This window comes from Calonectris borealis, chromosome 2, assembly GCF_964195595.1.
Source record: "Calonectris borealis chromosome 2, bCalBor7.hap1.2, whole genome shotgun sequence".
Taxonomy (NCBI): Eukaryota; Metazoa; Chordata; class Aves; order Procellariiformes; family Procellariidae; genus Calonectris; species Calonectris borealis.
The window spans coordinates 41,090,346-41,109,532 of NC_134313.1; the positions used below are offsets into that span (position 1 = coordinate 41,090,346).

The window sequence follows — 19,187 nt, forward strand, 5'->3', positions numbered from 1 at the left end:
AAGAGAGCATGGATTAAGTCATCATCTTAAGCACTCTGCAGGTAGCATTCCTTTAGTTTTATTTTCAAGTAGCAAGCATGAATGTGTAGTTATTCCCTTTTTTGGCTGAGAAATGTAAATTGCAAATACAAAGATAATGCATTTTTCCATAGCTTCACCATTATGAATTCAGAGTTTGTGGCTAATTTCATGGAAACAGTCATTGTATTCCAAACAGAAACTGTTGCATGCAGTTTCTGCTCCTGCATGTACTGATGTCAGCCTAACACAACATCAAAAAATACTGTTTGCAAATACCGTTAAAAGGCACACCACCAAAACACTGAATCTATGATTAACGGTACCTAATACCAGCCAAGGCCAGAGCTATTATTTTGAAGCTCTGAAATGTTGTTTCTGTTCAATATTCACTGCATAACTTCACAGTAAATTGGTTTCCAGGTTTATTGCCAAAGTAATTAAAAATTCAAAAGGTTGTTGTTTGAACAGAACATTATGGAAAAGTATTAAATACAATTGAACCTGGAGATTATTTCTCTTTATGGTGAGAGAGCAGCAGGATGGGAGGAGCAGCTTGCCTAAGGAAGGTCATATCAGAAGTTCATATTTTAGCAAACAGACTTCAGTGGAACCACTATTGTATGAAAGGGCACAAGAATAACAAAAAGGAGGCAACGAGTTCTAAAAACTTGGTTTGTTTTTCTAAAAACCATTATTTCTGAGAGCTGGTTCAAAGAAAGAGTGAAGGCCAAGTGAATTAAATGGATTATATGACGTAGGAATTAAAACTTATATTGGGTCTGTTTTTCTTTGCCTTTATATTAGTTTAATTCTATTTACTTAAATGGTGTTTAATTAGCGTTCCTCCTTTTTCCATGTCAGAGAAGATTCTGGAACATTACTTTTAAAACAACAATTCTTTAAACCCTTTTTGAATAATAAAGTTGGGGAAGGAGGAGGAGGCCAGAGGGTCCAAACCTCAAAGAAATGAAAACAATCTTTTCATCAGGTTTAATTTCTGCAAGTTGAATTTTATTAGCGCACACGCTAGGAAGGGATTATATTTAACTACTGCTATAAAACTAGTCATTTGTAATGTCTAGAAATTGCAGAATGCCTACAGCTACATCCACTGCTTCAGCGTGATCCGTTATTGTGCATATCACAGCTAGTAGCAGCTGATGGCATTAGCTGAAGCAAATGGACATATAGTAGCAGGGAGAATAAGAAGGTAATGGGTATGTAGTTTCCCAAGGCCCAAGAGGGATGCTGACCAAAAGCAACCGATATGAATCAGAGATGTGTGGGAAGAAATTCTCAGCTGAGTTGGACATGAATGCATGCACCATGTCCAGCAGCGAAGAAATATACTATTATCACTCTCACATTGTCCTCAGTGAAGGATGCGTTGCTGTGAAAGGCAATGATTTGTGTTCAATTAAAAATCCATCAATAGAACAGAAAGCGCATGACTCTTATCTGTAACAGATGCCTAATCTCTATCAGGAGTGAACAGCAATAACAGCATCGCCTCCCCCTTGGTGTCACACAGCTGAACAGCAAAGCCCCACCTGCGCACGCTCAAGAACTGTTGTCAGCCACCTTGGAGCCTCCACTGGGGTCCCCCATTTTCTGCGTCCCTATGCGCTCGCTGGGAAGAAAAGGCAGAGACACCCCAAGTTCCCCAGCTGGAATGCCGCTCCTGCTGAATTTAATAAGACTCTGAGTTGATTAGAGATGAGGTTTTGAGTCTTCAACTTGTACTTCCTTTTTCGTTTTTTAACACTCCTACCCTAAACCATCCATGGACACTAACTTGACAGAGGCTTATTTCTATAGATTAAAAATGGCGGGGCAGAAGAGTTACCTAGATCATCGCACATCAATATGTCTTTACTTCACTCTTCAAAATATCCAGCTATGAGGCTTTATAACAGCTTTAGATCCTATTCAGTGCCCTTACTATTAAAAAGCTTCTCCTGACCTCCAACTAAATCTTCTTTGCCACATGCTCAGCAAATTATTTCTTGCCCTTTTTCCCAGTGGATATGAAAAAAATCTGATCACTTTCCTCCACATAAAAATCACTCACGTGAGAGTAGATGCACTATGCCCTACCTTCAGCCCTCTGCTTAGACTGAGGAAATCCTTCCCCCCACACTGATTTTTCATATAGGTTTTATTTTTTTAAGTTCATCACTTTTTCTTGCTCTCCTATGGATGCTGCCAACTTTGTCCACAGCTTTTTGCAGCCATAGAGCTAATTATAATGCTAATTATGCCAAAATAATTGTCTCCATTTTCTCACTTATATCAGCACAAGTTAGAATGAGAATCACTTTTTCTTTCATATTGTTAGCCTAAATTCAAGCAATGCTTATGCTCTCATTTCACATAAAAAAAAAAAGACACAAGCATCTCTATTAATTACAAAATAGCATTGGGTTTGAGCTTAACTTACTCCATTTGAGATTATTAGATACAATTGTACAACAGTTAAGGATTGACTGACATGCACCAGATGGAATAAATTGGATTCCAGAAGTAGCCAGTATAAAGTCCACACGATTGGCCCCCATTCTAATGTACAAGATTTTGTTTAGGAAAGAGTACTAAGTTACTATTCCCACAGCATTTTACTAAGTAATTTATTAGTCCATTTTGTCCTTGGATGGAATAAATCATTAATTTTAACAGAGTTATAATTCTGTCCTCTGACTATATATCCATATAAAAGTTTAGTCTATAGTTCTGTCTCCAGTTTAATAAATTTGGCTGAGAGCCCTAGAGACTTTGAACTTCTATTGATAAAAGTAAATAATACTAGGAAAAAAAAAATATGAAAAAAGATTTTATTAATTAACATATGGAAAATTTCCTTTGGCTTCAGGGGAAACGTTAATGAAGCTAGTGTCATCATAGAATCATAAAATCACCATAGAAGCATAGAATGGTTTGGGTCTGAAGGGACCTTAAAGATCATCTAGTTCCAAGCCCCTTGCCATGGGCAGGGATACCTTCCACGAGATCAGGTTGCTCAAAGCCTCATGGCCTTGAGCCTTGAACACTTTTTTGTTTGTGTTAACTTAGGTTTTAATTTTTTTTTTCATTTCTGATTTTAACAGTGAAAAAACTGCCGGTATGAAAAATGAAATTTGCCTGTATTTTCATTTACTACTTTTATGAAATTGAAAGCATAATTTTTAGTGTTAACCACTCTGTATGAGAGAAACAAAGCTGCTATTGTAACATGACCTTTTAATCCTCTGCTGCAGGATGACAGATTGCTACATCCATACATGGTCTCATTAGTTGTTTGTATCTTATTCTATGTCTTGAAATGAAAATGTGTTCTAATTGCCACATTTGAAAGTACAGATGATTTTCAACATACAGACATAAACACAAATCTCAAGACAATAAGAAGCAAAAAAAAATTCTCTAAAGCACATTTGAAAATGTGGAAGGTGATTCTGCCCCTCTACTCTGCTCTGATGAGACCCCACTTGGAGTACTGCACCCAGTTCTGGAGCCCTCAGCACAGGAAAGACATGGACCTGTTGGAGCGGGTCCAGAGGAGGGCTGTGAAGATGATCAGAGGGCTGGAGCACCTTCGTATGAGGAAAGGCTGAGAGAGTTGGGGTTGTTTGGCCTAGAGAAGAGAAGGCTCTGGGGAGATCTTATAGTGGCCTTCCAGTATGTAAAGGGGGCCTACAAGAAAGGTGGGGAGGGACTTTTTATCAGGGAGTCTAGTAATAGGACAAGGGGTAATGGTTTTAAACTGAAAGAGGGTAGATTTAGATTAGATATTGGGAAAAAATTCTTTACGATGAGGGTGGTGAGGCACTGGAACAGGTTGCCCAAAGAAGTTGTGGATGCCCCCTCCCTGGAAGTGTTCAAAGCCAAGTTGTATGAGGTTTTGAGCAACCTGATCTTCTGTGAAGCCTTCCTTCTTTATATAAAATAATATTATATTAGTTGGAGCAGGGACTGAAACCCAAGTGAATTGCTCGACAACGCCATGCATACAGTCTTCCAGTTCCCAGCTTACCCCTCCCCACCAGCTCCTCCCCTCAGGTTTACCAGTTTGGCCCTCCAGATTATTAAAAACAAACTTTGGTGGGAATTTGTGTATGTATGAAATTGCCTTTTTTTGACAAATGATTTTAAAACGTGAAATATATTTTAAACTATAACTATACAGGCTTTCCATGTCACTCTTGTGAAGAAAATCATACTTTTCTGAAATAATAGAAAGGATTAAGTCACATACATCATGTTTGACACTGGGAGGGTAGGTGGCAGAAGTTTTTGTCATTCCTTCTCAGGAAAAGTTTAAAGATCTTGGTGTACTAGATCCATAAACTTTAAACTAAATATCAAGGTGTTCCTTTAAAAAAAAAAAAACCCAAAAAACAGTTTACCAGGAAAATCTGAACATTATGCATTATAACTGAAGGAAAAATGTGTCCTGCAAACTCTCACAGCAAAGAACAGGCCTAAATTACCTACATCTTTCTTATTCTTATTCAAATTTTCCATAAACAGTCGAACTTCTTGGCAGAAATCAAACAGAGAATATTCAAAGGAGATCTTGAGATCTTCCTTTCCACTGCAAGAATAAGATCTGAGCAAAATTTCAGCAGTGGGGGGGTCCTGTTAGGACATTTGAAAAGTCTGTCCACATTGCATGCGTACTCCATGTGAAGACATTGAATTAAAATGACCATTTATTTTTGCACCAGATTATATTTTCTGATAGTATTCATAATAAAAGACCTAATATATTCACAGGACTCCAAGCAGCAGCTAACTCTGATTCTGGTCAGAGCAAATATAAACATAATAGTGCTTAAAAACAAACAAACCAACAGAAATCAGTCAGCTGCCAGACAGCATCATAATTTTCCCTGATAGTACACCAACAGAAATTAAAAATTATAATCAATCTGCATTCATTTCAGAAATAAAACCTTTTTTAAAATAGAAAAATAGAACAATAGCAAGATAAAAGGTGAATATTCCTTGCCAAGATTTCAAAGCTGAGAAAATAGCCATCCTTGGAAATCTTCTGGTGGTGGTTGATTTCCCAACCACACTAACATACCTTGATAACAGCACCCTTCTATCATGCCTGACACACAGGAACATATTAATGGAAAGCAATGATGAAATTTTTAAGCTAGCATGTTAGGAAAAACGTGGGTCCCAATTAAGTCAGTGTCAAATAATACCCATCAATTTGTAAACACCCAGGATTTTATGCATATGGTGCAAAAAGATCTCAGTCTCTTGATGACCACACAATCTCTAACATAGTTTTCAGAAACAGCATTAAATGGACCCCAAATTCCATGGTTTACTGAACAAAATTCTTGATTTTATCATTAGTAGCTTGCTCTCGAAACTGGTGCCTTTGATATAATCTGTACAAGAGCAGTTAACCTCCATGGAAATAATTTTGTGTCTATCACCTTGTTGGGAAACTACTTTTCAAATGTTGTAATTATAAACCACAAGATTAAAATTCCACCAAAATTCTGAGATCAGCTGAAGTACATACTAATAAAAGGGATTTTTTTTGCTGAGTAATATTTGTGCTACTGTTTCTCTGCATTGTGATTCGTCATATATGTTAAGTAAGAAGACCTAAAAGTGAAACACAGTGGTGAAACCAGAAGATACAAAATTTCTATTCATACCTGCTGGTTTATAATCCCCTTACACTAAGGATATGATCAGAATCCTTTGCAATCAATGGAAAGACAATCCAAATTTTTTACAAACTCAGGGGTCAGACTAAAAGTTTTGCTTCATTTCCGAGGCACTTCAATAAAAACACTAGTTATCTATAAAATTATAATAGTCACTATAAAAACAGTCATCACCCAACTGATTGAACAACAAATATAATGAAAACGAACAATTATTTTGGGCATTCATCGCTTCCATGTGTTGCTCTTCCATTCATCTAATAGATTTTTAAGTCAGAACATACCAATACAATCATTTATTTTGATTGTCTATGAAGTGCACTAATTTCCTCATCAAGCCTATGACTTCTGGTGAACTACATCATATATGGAGAAAAAATAAACTGTTGTAGCTTTTCATTATGAGATTTTATCACCAAAGGAATCCAGCACTAAAAGCTTTAATTTTAATGGAATTTTTACTGACTAAATTAAATTTTATTTCTTATTAAATCAGTTTCACCAGTTTTCTGTTTGTTGTCAGCCAAAGCTAGGAGTTTTAATGCTGAACCCAAAAAAGTATGTAGCTGACAAATGTTCTCATCTGAACTGAGTGATGTTCTCTAAAAGCACTGTATGAATCAACAGGGATGTAGTTCATATCACTAAATCTAGAACTAATAACAGGGACATTTATTCTGTTAATAATACCAGAATCTGCTTGCACTATGGGCATACTGTGCCTGGAATCATTTAAGTATGAATGTGGTGAACAAAGATCAATATCACCTATGTCTAACAGGAGGGTAAAAACCTGCAGATGTTGTACGGAACTCACTGTAGATACAATGCTAAATACAATCTATGCTAACCTTGTATGAACACAACATGTATCTCAATACTTCCAGCAAACATTTCTGCTCTACCCAGAGGTTTGAATAAGGAATCAGTGACCTAAAGCGTTGAGTATCATCTAAAGGAAAGTTTTATTCAGATGTGAAAAAAGTCATCCTTTGTCATTTGTTCTTTTTTATAAAGAATTAACATTCTCACCGTGAGACCAATTTGCTCAACAAGTTATTACATTAACCTTCTTAGTAATTTTCTTTAGCTGCTTTCAAAGTAGTCTCAGAAATTTAGATACATTTTTCATACACACTTGAAAATTCAACCAAAATGACATTGTCTGTTTTTCAACAATCAAAAAGAACCTCAAATTTTCCAGTGAATAACATTTTTATTTTTTTCCCCCAGATGGTACTTCAGAAGGCAGCTGTAATTCAGATTCATTGCATTTATGTACTGCAAACCCATGACTATTTACTATCGGAGACAAGTTCAAACACCAGAGTTCTCATCAGAGGGGAACTCCGAAGATCAAATTGTATGTTCAAACAACCACATTTTTCCTCTGTGGTTCTAGCCTTCTAAAATCTGAGAGTTCTGCTGTTAAAACACCCTCCCATAAACCTGAAGAAGGATAGTGACCTACCTTAGAAAGTCCGCCTACTTCCAAATAGAAGCAGATAATGAAAACATTCCAGGTGACCCACAGGGCAGTCCACACCGTGTACTAAACACAAAGCCGGATGAAAGCAAAAAGACAGAAAAATAAAACGTGAAGATGAAAGAGGTCTTTATACTGAGCAGATCAATAATAAAAAACCTGATATCAATAAGCATTGTTCTTCTGGGAACAGACAAGCGCAGAGAGTTCAGAAAAGGAGTTCTCCCTGCAGAAGTCCCCTAAGAACCATAGGAAATTACAAATCCAATATTGCTGCTCTAAATACATACCAATAAAACAGATTTATTCTTTACAGTTTTACACTACCCTACTGATGCCAATTAAGTCCAAAATGCTGACTTAAACACTGTTTTTGGGGCAACTGTGAGTCATTCATAAGTCATGATTTAGCTCTGTTAATGGAGATTCCAGAATAGCACAGTAATTTAAATAAGCAAATATTATTAAAATAATATTTAAATATTATGAAGAAAAACACAAGAACAAAACACTATCAAATAAAACAGAAGATCTATTGATCTGATATTCGGGTATTTTTCAAAAACAAACAGGTAAAGGCTAAGTCTGATCTCTTAAGAGTCTTTCAGCAAAAGGTATTTTAATTACATTAAAAATAGCTCACTACTTCTCCAGCCCTTGTGGTCATGAACCCAATCCTACAATGTGCCCTTAACAGGTGAATGCATCCATATCTCTTCCGGGTTCCTCAGTGTCCCACCCTAGTGCAAGACTGAACTTATATTCCACCCACAGCATGAATGGGAGATTAATTTGTCTTCCTTAAATAATCTTTTGCATTTTAATTGTCAGTATAATTGACTAGCACTGTTTCCTTACAGATGCACTCTTTACCTATATGCAACTGTAAACTATACCCAATTAACTCTCCAAGGGGTACACCCCAGAAGCATTTCTGTCTGATGGGGTAAGTGCACTCAGCCATGCTGGAGCTACACCCACCTGAACAATGCACTGAGCAGCAGCACTGCCACTTTGCATTTATGTGCTTATAACCTTCACAATGGAGAACTGCTGCTAAGTGCCTTTGCAAGTCTAATTAGCTGTGACCAGGTGAAGATAATATGCTATTGTTTTGCTTATACTCAGTAAAGCTCAACACCCTAACCTACAATATGCTGGCTCCCATTTCCATTGCACGGGTGCCGTCAGCTTGGCTTTCTTGGGCAGTTTTGGGTTATGTTCTCCTCTTCCTTCCCCTCCCTGTGATGTATAATGAAAGGTTCAGGTGAAGAGGGTTGAATTTTTCCCCGCTTTAATTACCCCCACATGCATACAGTTGTTTCTGTAAACCAAACAGCTTAACTGCTTTAATTTAATTTCTTATGAGGTACTTGGGCACTTTGAAGATGGCTATGGCATAAGAAGCAGGTCATTAATAAACAAAACGAGAGTAACACTCCCGAGCTCTTTCCTCTGCCTTACAGAGAAGGGCAGTGTGGCAACTGAAGGCTGGGTTATTATAAAATAGACAAAGCTGCTGTGATCTGTGAGCAGTATAAGGTTTGTACTACTGATAAGACTAACTTAAAAGAGGATATCACATTTTACCACATTTGTTGACTCTGTAGTAACTCATCATAAGCTCCTGATTTTCCAACGTATGTCCTCAGAACATTAGGTGCAGAGTGTTCAAAATTAATGAATGCTTAATACAAGCCCAGCTGCTCAGAAAAAGCAGATTTCAGAATATTGAGGAGAATTCCCCTTTTTAAGAAAGAATTTTTTTATCTGTCCATGAATGAAATCTGTCATCACAACAACAGGAAACCTATTTGATCTGTCAGGCCAAGCCAAATCTGTTAATGGCTTCACTCTGTCCCATGGGCGCCAATGACAACTCTGAACCATGAAGGCAAAAACTGTCTGAACGTGCTTTCCCAGGCCACGCTCGGCTGTTTTACACAGTCAGGACCTGTTTGGTCCCTTATCCGCTGTGAGAATTATTGAAAGGGAAGTGCAGGTGCAAAGCAGGTGTGCACCTTGAAACCCAGCTGCTGTGTAAGGGAGAGGCTCTTCCTAACCCTCACTGAACTGCAGGAATATAAATTTAGGTTCTGTTTTCTTTAAGAACATAAAATTACATATTCAGTAATTACTATTATACAATTTTTAAAAGTAAAAAAGTTATTTTCCACATTTGAAAATGCATTTTTTTGGTTATGCAAGTAGCAGATTTTTTCCTTGTACAAGGTCATAGGTACTTCAGGAAGGCTACATTAAAAGAAAAGTTTTGAAACAGCAAAAGCAAGAAAGCAAAATTAGGAAATGTCAGGATTCTGGTTATATTTGCAATCTTAATTTTTCTCTTTTATGAATGTGCAATAGAATGCAAACATTAATTAAATCATCATAGGTATATTTTTATTTTAAAAGACCCTACCTTACTCAGTACATTTTATGAACAGCTAACTCAATACTTCATTTCTCTTTGTCACTCAGACCCTGCTCTGAGGACAGAATATTAATTTCCTCATGAGGTTTTCTAAGATGCTCATCGCTGTAATGTCTGAGAGCTGCACAAACATTAAGTAATTTATTTTATGTTGATACAGCTCTCAGAATACAAATGATATTCTGATACATGCAGAGATTACATTCAGAAGTATTCATACATTATAGGCATCCAACTTGAGATGCTTAAGACTTCATTTTTCAGAACACTTGGTGTTATACAGCACTCTATAAGCTCGGTGTTCAGCTCCCTGTGGCTAAGCATTCAGCGCTTCTGCAAATCAGACCAGAGGGTCTCAAGACAAGAACCCAGAACGCAAGGGGAAAACAAAGCACGTGAGAAGTTTGGTTTAAGTGACTCACTTTGTGTCAAAAAAGGTTTTGGTAGTTGAGAGCAGAGAGAAAACTCAGCTACCCAGAGCAGCCTTCACAACAAAAGCAATTCTTTTATTCTTGCTGTCACATGCTTCATTATTCCCATGTCTTCTGTTTTCTGCAAATCAGGTTTCTATTCTATAGCTGCTATCACCAGAAAACCCCCAAATGTCTGTCCTTTCTATTGCAACTGAGGTGCCCCTAGAAAAAAATTGGTATGCATCCAGGCAGTTCAAAACTGCAAATATATAAAGGGATCACATTAAGATTACACAGGAGGGCTTTAATAATAGCTTTTCTTAATTTTTGAGTGTTTCTTCCTGAAAAATGTGTAGTATTGATTATTATGTGTGTAAATTTGTATGTATATGCCTTCAAGGTTTAAAAAAAAAAACCAAAACAATATTCCATTATGTGGCATCACACTAACACCTGCTTGGGTTGCTACGTGAGCCTTAACTTTTAGATCCATTAGGAAGACCTCTCCTTTGAGCTAGCAGAGAAACTGCCTGCAGCCCCAGGTTGTTGTCCTTTGCATGAAGGGACAACAGGCAGGGGAAGGTGTCATGCACGCTGGCAGACATTTGCTATCAATGGAGGAATGGTTAGGGTGTGAAGCATCAAGTTCACACTGAACTTCAGGGATAATTTCCCTCCCAAGGAACCTCACCTAACCTGTTTCATGACCTGACCTGCCATTCAGCCTCTCCCATCCCATGACCCGAACGCTACCCTGATCGTCCTGCTGTGTCTGCTCGCTCTTACCCCACCACACCCAGCCATTCCGCCCCAATTCTTTGGCCACCCACATTCAGTCCCCTCCCCGGCTCAGCTGGTCTTATGCTCAGCATCACAACCCTCACCATATCTGACATGAAGAAGAAATTTTCCACACAGGTTGAATCAATAAGAAGGGTTGTTTTTTTTTTTTTATTTTATAACCCATATGATGTACTACTTAAAAATCATCTGGACATTTTCACTTAACAGATTCCTTCTGCTGGAAGGACCTAGGACACTGGTGATAATCTTTGCGGATTTTTCCCCATGTATACTTTCTTGCTTTTGGACTTTTGCACTAAGGATTGTATACTATGTGGTGTGAGGAAGCATTTGGAGTCTTATAAGTTATGTGGAGAGAGTACTGTCTAAACCTTAAAGGTTAAATGGCTATTAAATTATTGTTCAACCCAGTAGGTTCCTTTCAGATCGCCTTTCTTAATGCCAGCCTCTCTAGAACAGTGATATTTCTATACCCCTTTTGAGTCTACAGGTCGTATTGAAACTGATGCAGAGATACCTTTCATATACCAGTGAAATACAACCACTTCTACAGTTAAATCATCAGTGTTAGATAGGCAAAAAGAAAGGTTAAGGAAAAATGTGAAGGATGGCTTCTAAAACTGAAAGGTAAGAGAGAAAAGGGAAATTTCTAAGTTTGGATATTAGAAGGGTTGTGGGATAAGTTTAGCTTTAATGAATAAATTGTCTCAAGTGTATATTTATTCTGAAGTGCAGCAACTCCTCTGACAGTGTCTTGGCATTAGGGGAAATGAATGTTGACTCAGGGGTACTTCAAGGGAAAGGCAGCAACCACTGAGTCAGATCGTCCCCTGTAATACCCGGCTGTGCCTCAGAGGCTTCGGTACTTACAGAGCCCTACTTAGTCATATATGTGAAAGATGACAAGGAAAGTGGCACAAATCAACATGATGGAACAGTAAAAACTCAGGACTTACCAGCAAGGATATTCAGGGAGTAGTTTTGGATGCCTAAATATTTCACACACATGTTTCGAGTGTATAACGTTTGCTTGAATATTGTGTAAAATATCCTGTATAGCCTTTCTTCTGCCCTTTTTTTTTTTTTAAGAAACTGCCTCCTGGCTTTTCAGGTGTACACATTGTCTATGTATCATATTATTTAATGGAATAAATTAAGGCAAGAAAAGCAGAGATTTCCACCTTATATTCCCCCTATTTACGTGTATTATTTTCATCTCTCACTGTTCATTAATACATTTATGTTCAGCTTTGGGTCAGGTTTGAGCAATCTTAGCTATATGACTCATCGTTCAGAAGATTTTTGAAGTCCCATGTCAGAAGTAAGAGAGGGGGAAAAAACCCAACTCTAACAAGTATCCTGTCATCATTTTTAATCAGTTTTAACAGCCTGAAAATCTTGCTGGTGATAGCAAGTTCTATCAAGAAAGGAAAAGCGTGCACATGGAAATGGATCACAGCAGAGCTGCGTGATGGGTATGTTATAGCGTAGTTAGAATTGAAATGTAGCTGTTTTTTCTTCTTCGCAAATGTTTGCGTAAGTTTCAAATGAGCTAAATACAGGAAAATTAGGAATCAGCTCTGCAATTTTATGTCCCCTGGGAACTTTGCACTGATTTAATTCAGCCACAAAATATTCAAGTACTGAAAATAGCACATCTGCTTAGTGACAGGACAAATTGTTCACAAAAATTGATCTAAATTAGAAATTAATACAAAAACTATTAGAAATAATTATTGATTTTAAACTAATTAGGACACTTGGAGTTAATGCAGTTGCTCCCTTTCTCTCGATGTGTTTCCTAAGCTCTGAGGACTCAGATGAGCTTACCTGTGAGCAAGTGAAATTCCAGATTTATTTCAGAATCACCATCCTTATAGTCCTATATCTGAAGGGTAGCCAGCTGCTTTTGTGTTTATCCAGCTTCTATCGCAGCCCTCACTGAGCTACGTGGCTCTAGGTACCTGCACCAAAAGCCCGCTCAGTTTTGTCTGCAGAACTACAGTCTCATATTTGACTGCAGTATAGATGTGCTTCATGTTATGGCCCTACATGTAACACATTTATTCACTTACTTTCCCATTCCTGCTGTATGTTAGATTTTGAGGGGAGAGAACATGACATATGCAGCATAGGATGGCAAAGTGAAAGCTTTTATGTAAGTTCTCTTGTCAGGGAAACCTTCAGGCACAGCCTTCAATGCACAAAAGATAGATTAAAAACCTTCTCTTGAAGTCAAACCAAGGACCCTAGAGCTGGTCAGCTTAAGTCAAGATCCCCTACAAGAGTGTGATAGAGTATCACGGGGACAATTTGCATGCACATGCGCCAGATCAGTTTTGTGCAGACAGTTTACAGAAGTAAACTGTTGTATCTGACTTCATTCTCTCTTTACTTCAATTTTTTATATCTTGATCATATGCACCAGCAAAAACTGATTTCCAGGGAAGTCTTAAGGAAAAGACAATGGATACTAAGCATACTTTTCCTGAACTATTTAGATACTTTTCCAGTTAAACTGGATTTAGCTTAATCTAAACGAGAAGCTTCAGCAGTCGGAGTACATAAAAGCAGGACTCAACATATTTCTTTCGCCAGAGCCACAGAACCAAATTCTCACTCAAATGTGGGACACCAACCACTAACATATCCAGGGGCTTAGACGTGGCTGAGGGTGCAGATATGGACTTGGAAGCCCACAAAACTTCTCAATGAGTTTGGAACCCAATTCACTATTCAGAGCCCATGTAGGAATGTCTCTGCATATTGTGTTTAAGTAATACTGAAATTCAGGACCCTACTGAAGATTTGCATTAAACAGACTTTATATTTGAAGCCAGCAGTTTAAAGTTCCACTGTTAACAGGTGGAACGTGATTCTATAGGGTTTCAGAAGCAGGGAGGCAGTCTATGTCCTTCCTTGGGAGAGGTGCCTTCGGATTCCCTTTTGCCTTAATGAAGACAACCTGGAGCTGGCTCTGGTAGGGGTCTTTGCTGTCCGTACCGCTGACTCCTCTCGGGCTTCTGAAGACAGCTGGCAAAGCCCAGCTGCGGTTGGGACAGCCCTAGGAAGCACAGCTTCTGGGGAGTGTATGTTATTGGAGGAATCTCAGACTATAGCTCAACGAGCACTTTAATCTGGTGTAACCCTGCACTGCTGCAGAAAGGCTCCATGCATTTTTCCCCTTCCTCTGGCTACTTGCTCCTGTTTCCCCTCTCGCACCTCCTCGCTTCTGCTGGAACAAGCCTAATAGTGAAAGAGGTCAGAAAGCTGACTGGCACTTAAATTAACACCGAAAAAGAAAATGGTTGCTTTTCAGCTGGATCTGTTCTGGTTTGATAGTTTATCAAGTGGCTGAACTGGCGCTTGTGCTGGTGCAAATGAAGGAACGGCACAGCTGAGCAAAGGGAGAATTATTGCGTATGCTGGCTTGAGGTATTCACTGAATTCAGCCTGAGGGTGAAGCTAGACAAGAGGCTGAACTGACAAGTTTGTAGCTTGTAACAAAGGAAGTATTGCATTTCCTCCTTTCCCCTCCACCTCCGCACTGCTGTTCACGACTGCACAGTCCCAATCCCTGCCTTATGCTGGCCCTGGCACCCATCGGGAACCTCACAGACTGGATTCAGCTCACCGATCTAGCAAAAAACCCTCTACTTTTTGCAAGGGTGGTTTTCTGACAGCTTAGGAGTGGAACTGGCTTAGTGGAGGGTCCAGTTAACTGCTGCCAGAATTGGTGGAGAGGGTTTGGAGAAGTATTCAGCCAGGGAGAAGAACAGTGGGAATAGGGAGGTGTGCAAGCCACCCCCGACTGCTGGTGTTGAGCTGTGAGGCTGGTTCCAGGCAACTTGTCCACTTTCACTCTTCAGACTTCAGGATTTGGCTCAAACTATTCCTACTTTGCTGGGAACCTCATGTTAGTAGGGATAGAAGCTTCTTTAAAGTCTTGATCTTCCCAAGGAGTGAGTATTTGCACCTGCTATAGCTTAAACTCTTAAATATATGCTTAAAGTTAAATCAGAATATGAGTTCAGTTAAATTTGAGGATTAAGTATCTTGTTGAGGTGTTTCTTTCTTTAATTGTGAGTTTTCTACCTCTGCTTTAAAACAACTTTAATATAGTCTAAAATGTTCATTTACATTGGAAAAGACATAGAAACATCTATTGTGTTTCATTTGAAAACAAAAGCAGAGCTTCCACCACTGAACAGCAGTGCTGAACCTGAGGGGCAAGCGACTTCAGACGCAAATTTCCTACATAATTTTACAGATGCTTACCCTCACTTGCTTCCAATGTCTTATGTATAAAATGGAGAACATGAAGCAGAAAGGTGAGTCATCAATATATGGATGTATATACACTGCTGCCCAGTGCTCCAACCACAGATAATAGATAAAACATTTTACATCAATCCATTTTCAATTACTTATAGTCTGCTTGTGAAGCTTAGCTAATGTGAGTATAAAGAACCTTGGGTGCACTTTTTGTTCACTTTTTCTTTTAAGACATGACAAAGAATGACAGGATTCCAGGCTTGATGAGAAAAGATGAAGCTTTTTAAGTATTTCTTTAATGAGTTTTCCCCAGTAGACATTTATTTCACTCTTTTGTGAGGGAAAAAAAATAACTTCAGCCTCTTAAAATCCATTACTGACAACACAACTGAAATGTTCCACATACAGACACTGCCAGGAAAAGACATAATATTCATCCATTCAGGAGAGACTGTGGGGGAGGAAAAGGGATATTTTTTGTTGGCAGTTTCCTTCACAGCTTTGAAAGTTTTTTTTTATTCCTGGCTATGTTAAGAACATGGGGAAAAAATCTATGAAGCTTCAAGTTACTAGCACCAGAGAAAATTTACAACAATTTAGGGTCAAGGCCATAAAAACAGGTCTTGGCAAAGTTAGATGTAAGTAAGAAGGGGATTTCTTTGGAACCCATGGGTCACAGGACTAAAGGAATTTCTACAGTCGTTGCTTCTCCCTGTTCAAGACGAAGATGTAGCTAAATAGAATCTGACCATTACAAATATTTTTTTTAAAATGGCTATTGATTCTGCTAGTCTATTACAAAGAGATCAACAATTTGTATTTCTTTTCTTCTTTTATGCATAGTCTAATTGTAAATGTTCCCATGACCCATCGAGATATTTCATTCTTTAAAGAATCTTACTAAGAAGTTGTATCACAGTCATACTTTCGGTAGCACTTCCTCTAGGTTACCCATTCTTGATAGCTTCCAAAATCTCCGAAATGCCACTCAGTAGTCCTAAATTTGCAAAAAGACATGGAGATCTCTAAAGATTCTACAGAAATACCATCTGGTGTTTTGAGGCCAAGAAAATTCTGCTTTGTAATGTGACAGGATTTAAAATGAATTGCAAAAAATAAGAGATAATAAATGAGACTTACCACAACTATATATCGAGGCCTAAACTGGATGGTTCCAAACAAACCCAAAATGACAACTATTATTTGTAGGAAATTGCCAAGGATAGGAGCCCATTGGAAACCAAGGAAGTCAAAGATCTGTCTCTCTAATGCTGCCAGCTGTAAGAAAGCACATAAACAGAACATCCACTTTTTAATTATGGGTGAGACAGAACACTTGATATTTTGTTATTTGCACCAGGCTTCACCAGGCAGAAGTACGGCAAAATTCTGAAACTACGGTTCCCGGGTGTAGCTTTTGTCAGTGTTTCAGTACACTAGTATCTGAAGATAACTACTAGTCAGCATGCAGTTCTCCTAATGAAAAAACACTTGGAAAAACTTTAAGAAAATACTTGTAAACCCCTCATATAATATAAAACTATCTCTACAAACCAAACACAGACAAGTTTTATTCTATTCTTGAATGCTGGAAACTCTAAGGTTTGACAATATTTATTTGTATACAAAATTTTTCTTAAATAGAGGCTCACCTAGATTGAGCAAAGCCATGCGAACCTTGCTGTTGTTACTGAATTATCATCATGCTCCCTCCCTTCCTCAGGTCTTTGTTTTCTTAGATTTAGACTCAACTAGGCTTGACTGCAAGTTCCTCAATCTATTCCTAAAGGTGAGAGATTTTGGCCAAAAATGGCAGAGCAGATTCAGAGGAGTCCCAGTTGTGGCTATTGGGTATGTTACTGGGAGTCCCCTAATTAAAGGGAATCAAAGAAGACTGCTGGGACCTCCCGAGGCATGGAGCTAGGCTCAGGGGGTGAAAGGCTGTAGAAAATTTTGGAAGACCTTGGAGTAAGCTGCTTCAAAACTAACAGCCAAATGAGCTATCTGCGCTCTGCCAAAAGCTGCTAGGTTACTTTGGGCAAGTGCAAATCAGAAAGACACAGTGGCAGCCTAATGGCTCTCTTCTCACTGTCCTCATGGCATTTCGGGTGTGGATTTAGTTGGGTGTTGAAATGGAGGAAGCTAAAAAGCATCAACCTTCATCCCTGCATCAGCATGTGGTTCTTAGGTAATTCTGCATTTCTGAATGTTAAGCAAAAAAGAAAAAAAGAAAAAAAAGCCAGATTAAAATTCTTCTGCAAACACATTTGTTACTCATTTTTGACAATCCAGTCTATTGTTCTAAAGATACTAAAATCAACTTTCTCAGCAGCACACTTGTGAAGTTTAAACTTGGTTCAATATTTTTCCAGCCATAGCAAGACATTTTTGAGCAGCTAAACAGAACCCTACTGAGAAACAACTGAGTTTCTGTGCTTACTAGAATTTATTACACATCTACTTGATTTTACTACATTGTTACAAACCCTAAAATTTACTGAAATATAAACTTAAAATATTTATATCTGAGACAGATGGAGTAAGCATGGCCCTATGAATACCAACCAAAGTATTATCATATGTGAGTATTTCACATAAAACATTTCATTTTACACATAATGGCCACATTCAAGCCTCACCTACACGATGGGGCTAGGTGTCACTGAGAGCAGAATCCATCTTTTCTATACAAAAATCGTCCCTTACGCAAGTCGTGAAAACCACGTTCTCTATGCTGAGGTTAATAAATATGGTAAATCTAAACAATTAAATGAACAAAGATTGAATCATCAACTTGGTGCACCTTCTCTGCAATCAGTGAAGTTACATTGACTTTTATCAGCTAAACATCTGGCTCAGTATATATATATGAAAAATTATCACACAGCAGACAATGTTAAAATTATATTATCCTCTTGGACAGGTATGATGTTCCTATCTTAACAGAAATTATCTTATTTGTTTCGTGCTGTAGGTAAGGGAGAATTTCAGAGGGAACACCACTCCCATGTGAGTGAAGCTGTTGGCTCATGTGACATGAGCTATCTATCTTGCTTTTGTCACACTCTGCCCTCTCTTTTTTTAACTCATTGTCCATCTGGATCAATAATTTGTTTTCTTCCCTAGATATGGAAAAGAACTACAGAAGTTAATGACCAGGTCCAGAAAATGACATATTTACATGGACCTCAGATGGAACCTCAATGCCTAACGGTGTGGTTGTCACCTTCCTGGAAGTATGTGGGCGTCCTAACTGGTACATAACAACAGTGACCCTGATGTGATTCTTGTAACGTCTTCACCTTGTAGTAGACTCACGAGCGTCACACTAATGGCCTAGTTGGGACTTCACACCTCAGAATCACTTGCTTTTTCTACCACTCTCTAATGTCCTCCCTCAGGCAATTCAGGTGACCTCACATTTGGGAATACCCCTGCCTGTAGCTTCCCTAAACCACAGGATACATCACACAGTACTGTACAAGAGTGCCCCAAATCCCATGTGTGAGATGGTAGAGAGTCTCAAGAACTCTTTGGCACAGGCAGAAGTCACAGTTTATGGTATTAGCAACCATGTACCAAGAGTCCTGTCCTGTATCACATAGGAAGACATTTATGACATCCATGACTAAGCCAGAGCCTGTTTCATTCCCACCACTACAGGTGGAGATCTTCCAGGGTCAGCAAGGCACCTAAATAATCCACAGACCACCATTTTTCAGCGACAATGTGTCTTCTTCCTGGAGCCCCAACATTGCCCCGACATTACAAGTGAGCAGAGGATGGAGTTGCCAAATCAGACTAGAATCTGCTTATCAGCCACCTCTGCCCTGACATTCATTGAAACTCTCATGTAGCCTAGGACTTCACCTGCACCAATAAATTGAGCGTGTCCTATAAAGCTTCCAGCACTGAAGGCATCTGGCTTTGGATTGCCTCCAGTAAAGTGTCCTTGGCTCTGGAACAGGGCAGCTGCATGCAAACTACATACCTACCTACTCAAAATGGTCCCTGGGCATGGGTGAACTGTCTGGGAAGACCGCTGGTCACAATGAGCCAAG

General features: G+C 38.6%; 1 protein-coding gene across 2 annotated transcripts in view; it reads right to left on the reverse strand.

Annotated features, from left to right (window-relative positions):
* NKAIN3 (sodium/potassium transporting ATPase interacting 3) overlaps nucleotides 1-19,187 on the reverse strand; it is a 374,993-nt gene that overhangs the window by 173,831 nt on the left and 181,975 nt on the right. For both annotated transcript variants that reach the window (XM_075141783.1, XM_075141784.1), the window contains exons 2-3: nucleotides 16,267-16,404; nucleotides 7,186-7,266 (exon numbers count right to left, since the gene is read on the reverse strand). In XM_075141783.1, coding sequence (XP_074997884.1) covers nucleotides 7,186-7,266; nucleotides 16,267-16,404 — 219 coding nt within the window. The remainder of the gene's footprint in view (nucleotides 1-7,185; nucleotides 7,267-16,266; nucleotides 16,405-19,187) is intronic.